This window comes from Diabrotica undecimpunctata, chromosome 8 (assembly GCF_040954645.1).
Source record: "Diabrotica undecimpunctata isolate CICGRU chromosome 8, icDiaUnde3, whole genome shotgun sequence".
Taxonomy (NCBI): domain Eukaryota; kingdom Metazoa; phylum Arthropoda; class Insecta; order Coleoptera; family Chrysomelidae; genus Diabrotica; species Diabrotica undecimpunctata.
The window spans coordinates 841225-852700 of record NC_092810.1 but is presented as its reverse complement, the minus strand read 5'-3'; the positions used below and the strand labels follow the sequence as shown (position 1 = coordinate 852700).

The 11476-nt window shown below is 32.4% G+C and overlaps 2 protein-coding genes across 2 annotated transcripts in view; one reads left to right on the top strand and one right to left on the bottom strand.

Moving 5' to 3' along the window:
* The window catches only part of c11.1 (maestro heat like repeat family protein c11.1), a 46996-nt gene extending 41751 nt beyond the window's left edge, over positions 1-5245 (bottom strand). The window contains exons 1-4 of the mRNA XM_072541783.1: positions 5075-5245; positions 4666-5015; positions 3864-4053; positions 3066-3782 (exon numbers count right to left, since the gene is read on the bottom strand). Coding sequence (XP_072397884.1) covers positions 3066-3782; positions 3864-4053; positions 4666-5015; positions 5075-5117 — 1300 coding nt within the window. The 5' untranslated portion in view covers positions 5118-5245. The remainder of the gene's footprint in view (positions 1-3065; positions 3783-3863; positions 4054-4665; positions 5016-5074) is intronic.
* A 1207-nt stretch (positions 5246-6452) lies between these two features.
* LOC140448252 (DNA primase large subunit-like) lies at positions 6453-8302 on the top strand. Its single transcript, XM_072541354.1, has 2 exons — positions 6453-6822; positions 7233-8302. Exons 1-2 carry the CDS (start codon positions 6546-6548, stop codon positions 8300-8302), a joined length of 1347 nt encoding a protein of 448 aa, XP_072397455.1. The 5' UTR covers positions 6453-6545.
* Positions 8303-11476: the final 3174 nt, after the last annotated feature.

The following is an 11476-nucleotide window of genomic DNA, read 5'->3' as shown; positions in this document are numbered from 1 at the left end:
GATGTCTCCCTCAAATGTTATTTTTAAGTCAAAGATAAGAACACGTTTAGATTTATTAGCACCAAAAGGTGTGCAAGTTAATGAAAAAGCAAATAAGCAAGAACAGAATTATAAAGGGAAAAGAGATGTACATTTTGAAGTAGGGGAGAGAGTCTGGTGTAGAGATTATAGGAACCCAAATAAAAAAGGTTGGGTGGAATGTGAGATTGATGAGATTTTAGGTGATAGAATTTATTTTTGTAAGTTAATAGATCAAAACATTGTTTGGAAAAGACATTTGAACCAGATATTAAAGAATGTATCTAATCCCTTAGATGTAATTGTGCCAAATGAGAATGTGTCTCAACCTTTAGATGTAGTTGTGCAAAATCCGGTTATTATACAAAATGAATCAGAGCAAGAACTACCGATAACTCCTGAGACAGAGCTAGAGGCGATTCCAGAAATAAGTTAGAATTATTTAAATTTTGATAAAAATACTTCAGAGGTTGAAAATGAAATTTTGTTAAAAACTGTATCTGGTGCAAAAGATAATCTTAAGTTAGTTAGTAGTAGACCTAAGAGGGAAATTAAACCACCACAACGATTGAATTTGTAAAGGGAGGTATTTGTAAGATATTCATGTTTAAGAATAAGAAGAATTGCGTTTCGTTATTTTTGTATTTCTGTGTTTAGTTCAGTGTTCCCAAACCTACCGATAAATCGGTAGATCTACCGATTTCGACGTATTTCTACCGATCTACCGACACAGGCTTAAATTCTACCGATCTTTATATTCAGATAGAAATTTTTACTTATTCTTAAATTTGAGAAGAAATATGTAAGAGACAAAACAATTTTTCTTCCGATACGTGTAATTTGCATTGAGCATTTTTGTGTATTCACGAAAACGTGTGAAAACATTCAAAAATTTATTCTTAAATGATACCTAAGCGGTACTTTACAAAGTACACGATGTCATAAAAGCTAATAATGCAATAAATGAATCCAAATCCATTGTGATCCCGACCGCTTGGTTCTGGGAATTTGTCAAGTTAGGAACGGAACAACGCATAGTTAATCTAAGCTTCCGAGTGCACCTCACATAAAAACTCGGTAGTTTGTTTGTTGAATAATATTTCCTTGTAAAAAGATTTTATACTTGAGTTTTCGTTTCTCGGATAAGTATTCGATTCCTAGTCACAGACTCATTTAAAGATTTAAATTTCAGTCAGTTGAGGTTTGTGAAGTCGTAACTCGTAACGTCGTGTTATTGTATTAGTAGCGTAATTTTTTATTGTACGCGTAACAATAATTTAATAGTTATGTCGTCAAGTTCTGAAAGTGATTCAAACCTAGGTGAAACAAGTAGCAGGTGTCTATTTCAATATTTCATTTAGTTTGAGATTATATTATATGGTTTAAAATAAACATGACAAATAAAGTTTTTTAAGTCCTCTTTTTTTTTCTCTCGTCTACTTAGTAGAATCCAGACCTTAATATTTATGTAGTATATGTACCCAATATAAATGTGACAACTTCGTATTTCCCACTTCGTTACTGTTGGATGTTACTGCCAGCCAAGTGCCAACGTGCCAGCAGTGCCAACCTTCTCGTTTTAAGTTTAGTATCTCGGTTCTCATTTTTTTATTTTATTAGATTTAGATGAATAAACATATTTTATTTTTTCTTAAATAAACGATTTGCAAAACATTATGAAATTTAAACAAAATAGTATATTTTGAAAAATCTACCGATTTTACACCACAATCTACCGATTTTTTTAACAAATTCTACCGATTTTATTTTTTTAAGTTTGGGAACACTGGTTTAGTTTAAAATAGGTACTGTCATTTGTCAAGTTACTATGTAATTGAGGACATAACCTCTATAATGTAATTAATTAGAGAGTTTGTATAAGGCACATGTTTTGTAAAACGTTCTTTTGAAATATATGTTTATTTGAGCCATCTACATTTATTATTACCAGTTATTACTACATAACAGTCACATAACTTAAAATTTACCCAGATCTGCGGAAACTTCACCAATTGATCTGAAAGTTTTCATATTGTTAATATGAATTTGATTCACAATATGAATATTTTCATATTGTGAATTGTTAACATCGAAAGTTCATCAATTTTTCACTAAATTCCTACTTGCTTCAAGAAGAAGGTATGCAAAAAAACAAAAAGTTAAGCTATGACTAAGGTAGGAATCATCATCATTTTGGCTTTACAACCTTGTGTGGGTCCTAGCCTCCCCAATAAAATTTCTCCAGTCGTCCCTATCCATCGCCTTCCTCCACCAAGCACATATTTCCATATTTCTCATGTCTTCATCGATGTTATCTAGGAATCTTCTGGGTCTTCCTCTTCTTCTTTGACCAATAGGTCTATCAAGGAGCGTTTTTCTAGCTGGGTCGGTTTGCTCCATCCGCATTACATGGCCTACCCACCTCAGACGTCCTATCTTTATGTGTTTTACGATATCTGGTTCCTGGTATATTCTATAGAGTTCGAAGTTGTTATTGTCTTCTCCAGACACCATTTTCATTTACCGCTCCATAGATGCGCCTTAGTATTTTTCTTTCGAAACATCCTAACATGTTTTCATTGCTTTTTGTTAATGTCCAGGTTTCTGAACCATATGTTAGGACTGGGCGTATTATTGTTTTGTAGAGTTTTACTTTTGTATTTCTTGATATAACTGTAGATGTAAAAAGGAGATTAAGCCCAAAATAGCATCTATTAGCCGTGCAAATTCTGCGGTAGTGTCATTTTCAGTATTGACGAGCGTTCCCAGGTATACAAATTCGTTAACTCTAAGTAGGAATATTAACATCAAATATCAATAATGAAAAATCCTAGATTTAGGAAAAAATTGATTAATTTTCAACAATTTCAACCAATAGGAATGCAAAATTGAAAACGAGGCGAAACAACACACCATAATTGACAAATACAGCAAATTTTAAGAGCACAATGAGTAAAAAAAATTAAAAAGCAGAAAAATAGAAAGAATGACTACATTATTATTTATTATGATATAAAATTTTATAAAAAAAAACATTGTAAACCTACCTTTATCTAATAGAACCTTCTTGCACGACAATGCAACAATAATTTTAACTAAAGCAGTCTTGACTCTGAGATTGTTGTCATTCAAAACGTCGTTAACGTGCTTCACGATGTCCTTGTACCTTCCTTTAATAGCCTGGTCCCCGCTATACGAAATCAGATGTGTTATAACAATCAAAGATTTAACTTTTTCTTTGTCGTTGTTGTTTTTGAGCTGGGACAAAAGTTGGTCCATGGTGTTATCTGTAAAGTGCAGGGCGAAGCATTCATAACACCTTAAAACTTCAGAATGGCTTTTCAAGAAGCCCGGTTGGGCGTAGTCTGGCGATATATTCAGCAAATCGAACAGAGTACTTAAAATATTCGGCAGCATCGGTTCTAGAAGCATCCCGTTCACCGCTGCCGACTTCTTGATAACAGAACCTAAGCATTTGGTAATGCTGTAAGTATTAACATTGCGTTTATACAAATTCAGCAGCACTTGAATAGTTTTCGGCGTCTGCTGTGCTACGTTTTCAGATAGAACAGGATATATCAATGTTATCGCTTCTAGCACGCATTCATTTGTCTTAGCATCGCGGGAATTTATCCAATTCAAAAAAAGTATGTTATACGCAATGTTGATTTCTTCGCTGAAAGTTTCTAGGTTTATAGTTGGATCTGGAACCTTTTCTGAATTCGAGATGTACTCTGTGAGGGCCTCGCAAAAATTTCCAAGAGCTGAAATAAAATATAACAAAACCTATACTTAATTGAGGCAGTAAAAGAGAAGAAAATTATATATTTCAATTATTATCTTACCGAATGAGACTGATTGTTTTAGTATCTCTGTTCGCAAAGACGGAAGAAGTGGTAAGATAATACTATAGATATCTTTCAAATATGGTACTACACCGATAGCATTGGCACTTGCTAAAGCACCCAATGTATAGGGCACCATGTGATGGGGAATCACTGAAGGCTGCAGTTTTTCCCTTAGAGCATCCATAACCTATGTGTCCAAAAATATACTATTATTTGTTTATTTAATCATAAAATTGGAAAAAAAATTTAATTGAGTCTGATTTCCCAGTTTAAATTTTATATGTTAGATTAAAGAAATATTAAAACCCTGGTAATCCAACTCAGCCAAATCTTGTAGATTTTGGTCCAGGCCAATTTGTTTTTTTATCTTTCTTTATACCCTTTAATAATAATTTCACATATTTCCATTTATGAATTGCTGTAATTTGATATCTCAAGTCAGTTCTACCAAAGTAGAAGAAAGAGACATTTCAAATTTTAGAGAATTGCTATATTAAATCAAAACTGAAAAGTCAAAATTGAACTCAGGAAGGACCCCAATCTAACAGAATTAATTATTTATCAAATTAATGCAGCAATAAGTAACTCCAAATTGTGTAATTTATCTCAGCATAAATCCACCTGTTTATGATGACTCATTGTTATTAAAATAATTATAAACAAATAAATCTATTGATAAGCCACATGCAATTTCAAAGAAAAGGAATTTATACAATTACAATAAATCAAAATATCAGTAAATCAAAATATAAACATGATAACAATATTCGACAGAGATTGATTAATTTACGACATTTACCTGTACATAATGTTCCCTCCCAAGGGCTACAAGTATCCCAGATGCAGGCCTTTGTACTTGGGAGTCCAGGCTAATATTCTCAGTCATAACGGAGAGACTAACATTTATTGTTTGTATTATAGTATCCCCATTGATCTTCAATATATGATCGGAACAAACTAGTTCCATTATGTAGAGTATGGACGAGACATGTTCGGGAGGCGGTTTTGGGGTTTTTGTTATGAACTGACAACAGGAGTTTAGCACTTGATTTGGATGTTTTTCGGACAATTTTTTCAACGAACATTTTACAGATTCCAACACTAGATAACTTTTATCGGTAACAGATTGTAGCAATCTCCCGATTGTCACTAAAAAATATCTCAATATAGTATTTTCGAAAAACATATCAAAAGTGTTAGAATTTTACCTTGCAATTGGGTTTCGGCGTTTATTTTTCCGTTTGTAGTCATGGTTATAGTCGTTTAGTTTTTATTTAATTCATTCTTGCTTTTCTACAACTATTTTTGTTTTGAAAATCGCTGGACTAAATATTATGACATCTACGTCCATCACAGGACTGCAGCTGGAACTTGCGTGTCATCAGTGTCATCAAACTTTCTTCTTCTGTGACGATTTGTCAACGTCAAAATACTGATAAGCATCGATCATTCAACCATAAATATTTATACATTGATAAGGATTTTAAAAGGCACATTATTAATCTTGTTCAATATTACATTATCAATCATAGACATAACATGCACTCTTTTATTCGTACTTTTAGTTGAAGAATAGATTAAATTATTTTAAATTATTTTTACTTAAATTACTAATCTCTAAAAATTTAAATTACAGTTCTGTCGTAGCTTGTCACCAATCTCTCAATTTGTCTATGTTTATGTTTCCGTTTAAAATATGGCGATCGCGTGCTGACAAACTTCAAAGGCGGCATCTGAGAGTGGGCACTCTGATTGTTATTTATTCTGTGCTAATGGTTCTATATATTCTGGCGGCAATTTTTAAATTAATTCAATTCGCCACATTTGGAACAAAACTTAAAATAATTATGCGGTTTAGTGTGTAAATAGCTCAAAAATGGAAAAATTGTAGTTAGCCACATTTGGAACCAAGCCATCGAAATACATGTTTGCATTTCATAACCCTTTAAAATAATGAAGCGCCCGCTTATGACATCTCAGGTTGTACTTAGTTATTTTCATGTCGATTTGGTGTGAGTTGGTAGCCAAAGAGAGAAAGAAATTTTTTTTATAAAAGGTATATAATAAAATACCCAAACGGGCTATATCACAATTATAAAGGACTTGAAATAAATAATTTTGTGATACATGGTATACAGCCAGCTACAGGAACTTAGTTTCCTAGTGGAAAGAGAGAAAGCTTTTAAAAAGTACATTTTGATTATACTATTTTATGAATTCTGCAATTTGTATGAGATAATAACGAGTAAATATGTGTCTCTTTCGAGATTTATTACAAACATCTGTTGCAATCTGGCAACTATTGATTTGACGATTGCCAAATCTATCCCCTAATCTATAAAAGGGCAATTGCATAAAAAAATTTCTAATAATTAACTGCAATTAATCTCCAAAGAAACAAATATTTACTAATTCTTGTTTTATATAAATCAAAAGTTGCAGAATTCATAACATAATATAATAAAAATGTACTTTTCTAAAGCTTTATCTATTTGTATTTGAAGCATACAGCGTAAACATTTTATAAACATGCCAACACTGCTAAACCGAAATTTTTTGTTCCATGTTTGACATTTGCGGCTATAATCAGCTTGTACTTTCGGTACACTCAACCGAAATCCAGAATAAATACAAAAGTGACAAGTATTTAAATTCTAGAGGGAATGTAACTTTAAATAAATGAGTTTGAATGTTTATAGAAAATACCCTGAAAGTTGTAGTAGTTTAACAAAAATTGAGAAAGTATGCAGTGATAGAATAAAATTATACAAAATATTCGAAGCAGCAAAATATAATAGGCTGGAAGTAGGAACACTGCAATGGTCCAACTATATCATATCAAAAATCCAAGAGGTAGAACTTAAGTCATATTATGTTTTATTGGGCTTAGAATTACAATATGGTATGCTTAAGGCCAAAAGAGAAGATAATCTAGCACACTGGATAGTTGGTTTAAGTAAATATCTATTTTTTAATTTAGTAATTTTCCCTTTGTCAATTGACAAATCCTTCTCAACTTAAGCATTAATTATTTAAATGAAAATATGTTCAAATACCGTGAATTTTCACGTTTTGTAATGTTTTTAGAACTGTGTCTCCATACTCTTGCATTGTCCTGATTGAAGAATGTTTAGTTATTAAGGAAATTTGTAAGGAAAACACAAATTGAGTATATTATAACTGGAATCTGTACACACACTTGCTTACTAAATTTTGACTACTTTATGTTTCAAATTAAATGCCAATGTTTTTCATAGATTAGTAGAAAAGTAGACTACTCATAGCTGTTAAAAAAAATAAACTACTTCTATCATGCTTCATAACTTTGCATCCTTCTTCCACATTTATATCTCATTATACTTTTAGGTTATTCTGAAACAAAAGAACAAATAAATCTCTTCATAAACTGGGAGCTTCAATGGTTCCATTTACTATTCAGCAATTTGAGCAAATCAAAGAGAGATACATTTTTGATAGGAAACAATTTTATTTGTGACAGTCTAGGACCTGTGAACAAATTACTTCTTTACGATAAATTGGTACAGTGTACAGAAGTTACAGAATATGATTTTGGCAGTACAAAGTTTTATAAGACTGAGTTTTACAAAGTTCCAGATTTGGTTAGAAAAAAACAGATACTTTTGGATAAAGGGTTAGCCATTTTTCCAGAAAATAATATTGTTTATTATGTTAAAAGCAAGTTGGGTAATGAATTCTCACGACAACTCGAATTTCAGAAGAAGGTTGTTCCAAATTTGAGTAAATATCAGTCTTTGATAGAACACCTTCCTAAGTATATTCCCAGACTACTTGGTTGTGAACTGGATGGTGTATATCTGAGAAATATTGACCAAATAGCCCACAATCATTTTCCATTGTGTATGCAAAATTTGCATCATACTTTAAGAACAAACCATCATCTTAAATATGACGGAAAGATGCAGTATGGAGTATTTTTATACTGGTTAGGTTTACCATATAAAGACGCTATAACATTCTGGAAGGATGAATTTACTCAAGGCATGCCTGAAGATTTGTTTTATAGAAAATATTTATATCTTTTTCAACATCAATATGGCAAGACTGGTAGAAAAATGCCGTATGAACAGTTTTACTGTAGCAAAATTTTAGAATATTCTCCTTTGCCCTCACAGCATCATGGATGTCCTTTCAAACATTGGTCAAAATCCATTCTTTTTGAGAGACTAGAAAGTGAAGTGTCTTGTATAACAGATATAGAGGATCTTGTAACCCAGAAGGATTACCAAAAAGCATGTACAACATATTTATGTAAGTCTAGAAACGTACCAAAGCATGTACTTAATCCAGAATTGGATGTTATAGAAAGCCCTATTCAATATGTCAATCAAAGTTTTAAAGCTCTTGATGTACTGGATGTTGTATTTGATAGTGATGAAAATATACTAATATACTGAAAAATATTTAATTTTTTTTCTGTGTTTTGTGACCATTTATTTTCGATATGTTTACAAATCAGAGTCAAAATTAAATTTGGAGGCATAAGGTAAAGCATAAAAAATCGATTTGTTTTAGAAGCAATCCTTATACAAAACCTCAGTCCAGGACGCCGCCTGACTGACCTTAGTGCAGGATTCGTTCTTCGTACTCTCGGCGATAGTTCCTGAGGTACTTTAAAACGCCTTTCTGCTAAACCAGACCCTCCTGTCACCCAGCGATCCGGAAGCGGTAAGGCCGGCATCACTTCAGAAGCACACGTTGCCACGTTAGTTTGCAGCACCCTCAGCTCTCAAGTTTTGTTTCCTGTGTTTGTCATTTCTAAAACCTCAGCCTGAATGCCCACTCTGCTTGATAAGATAAGTAACCAGTGCTGTTTAATTTATTTACGGTAACCATAGACATAATATTCACTATTTTATTGATTTAGTTGAAGAATAGATTAAATTATTTCAAATTTACTAAATTATTAATATCTAAAAATTTAAATTATGGTTCTCTCATAGCTTGTGGGCATTCTGATTGTTATTTATTCTGTGGTTGTACTTTGATGGATGAGCCAAGTTTAATCTGTGTACATACTGGATATAATTACTTTTTGGTCTAGAAACATCAGTAAAAAAATCATTGTGTGTATTTTTGGTTGCATAACTAATAGTAACTTATACCTCACTTTTATTAAAGTTCTTACTTATTTTGCACTTTCTGAAGAATACCTACATTGGAATGCAAAACCAGTAAGTAGCAAATGTGTTGGTGTCACGAAATTGGTAAAATATAAAACCGATTTCATAAAATGAAACAAATAAAGCAATATTAATTGATATTTTGGTATCTTGGATTCAATAAAAAATAAAGATCCTTACAGTAATTCAGTCTCCTTTGGGCTTGCTTTTATTAATTTGGACCAGTGGCGGATATACGGAGGGAATGGGGATATTTCTCCCCCAGCAAGGTCCAAAATTAAAGAAAAAATTGTTGAAACATAAAAATATATTCAACACAGACAATTTCAACCCAATCAATCTGCTAGTTAGGAATATTAATGGAACCTAATGTCTTTTATGGCCAACCGAAAGGTTCAACTGGCTGCTTATGATGATGATATTAATATTATGAGTAGAACATCAGCAGGAGCACAGGAAACATATGCAGAGTTAAAAACGCAAACAAAAAGGCTAGGTCTGGAAATTAACACAGGAAAAACAACAATAATACAAACGAGAAGAAATATAGTCCCACAAAACATACAATGAAGATGACATTGAAACGGTTGGAAAGTTTACATACCTGAGAGTAGAAATATATGCCGACGGATCAGAAGATGGAGAAATACGGAAGAGAATAACGCAGGCAAACAGAGCTTATTTTGCCCTCTCCCATATATTTCAGTCTAAAAATGTCCACCGAAATACAAAGATGAGAATCTATAAAACCTTAATTCGACCAATAGCATGCTATGGCAGTCAAGCATGGGTCCTGAAAGAAACATCCAAAAGCAAACTCGATACATTCAAAAGGAAAGTATTGAGGAGAATACTAGGACTCGTGAGGGAAAACGGAATCTTCAGAAGTCGATACACCAACGATCTTTATCAACTTTATAAGGAAGCACCACTGTCAGACTTCATTAGAATACAAAGATTGCAATGGGCCGGACATGTGATAAGAATGGGAGAAGATAGGCTACCAAAAAGAGCACTGAATGCTAGAATGCAGGGAAAGAGACTGGTTGGACAGCCAAGAGAGGGCTGGGAAGACACAGTAAACAGCAACACACAAGCCCTTTTAGAAGTCTGTGTATGGAGATTTATGTAGTTTCGGTTTTTCTTTTTTTTGTTTTTACAACACTCAACAATTCCCTGTCTGCCTATCCATTCTCAAAAATGAACATTAAGCTACTCCCTCGCACATGCCACATAGTGCAGCGAAGCTCCATCCTGCATGAAATGACAGAAAGTGTGCCAATGGGATGAGCTTGAGATAGACCTAGACTTAGGTATCAAGACAACTTTAAGATAATTTAAAATCTATTGTGAGTAAGAGCATGGAGAAGAGTTATAAGATACAGGAGTGAATGGATGATTGTTCTGAAGAAGGCTTTGGCTCATATCGAGCTGTGATGCCACAAAAATTTAAAATTTCATGACCTTGTCTGTTTTGTATAAAAAATACAAATAAGCAAACCTAAACACATCATCGTAGAAGAACATGAATTTCTTTTACCTTAGAGAAATAGAAAATTAATAAAAACACCTACCTAAATAATAAATGTCATTATCTTCAGATGAGATTACATCATCTTCATCAAAACAGAGTATAATATATTCTTAAGGAACTCCGGAAGGACTTCAACTAAGAAAGAAGATCAAAGGAATTTTATAGGCCCCATAAAAATGTAAAAGTCCCAAAACATCAGAAAAAAATAGCAAAAGAATTGTTCCTGAAGATTGAAAAGATAGACTAGTGAGTGAATTAGAACAATAATTTGTACTAGTGTAGTAAGACGAAACATGTCCACAGAGATGAAATTTATATCAATGAATACTAATCAGTACTTTTTGTACTAACAACTCAAATGATTTATTTCACTTATTACCAAGTGCAGCTAAACAGTGAAGCAAATATATCAAGTGTTTCTGAAACATTTTCTTCAGATATGTTTATATTTGTTTTATTTCAAATTCCAGACTAAAAATGGAAATGTATTATATATTGGGACGATTTACACATTTGGTCCCATTGAAGATAGCTACAAAGTAGCTGTGAATTAAATTCACAAAACAAATTTTTGACGTTTGACTGTGTTGTCATGTCTTTATAATGTATATGTTGTAGACTTCAATTACAAATAGAGAAGCTTTCAAAAATACATTTTTATTATATTATTATATGAATTATGCAATTTTTTTTATTTTTTTATATACAACACGAACGAATAAATACTCGTTTCTTCTCATATTAATTGCAGTCAATTATTACATTTTTTTGGCATTTGCCTTTGATAATAAGCTAATAGATTTGGCAATCCTCAAACCACCAGTTGCCAGATTGTTACAGATGGTCACCAGATGTCTGTGGAAAGTACCTGAATACTATTGTTATTATTTTTTGAAAGAATTTCTTTTTTACTT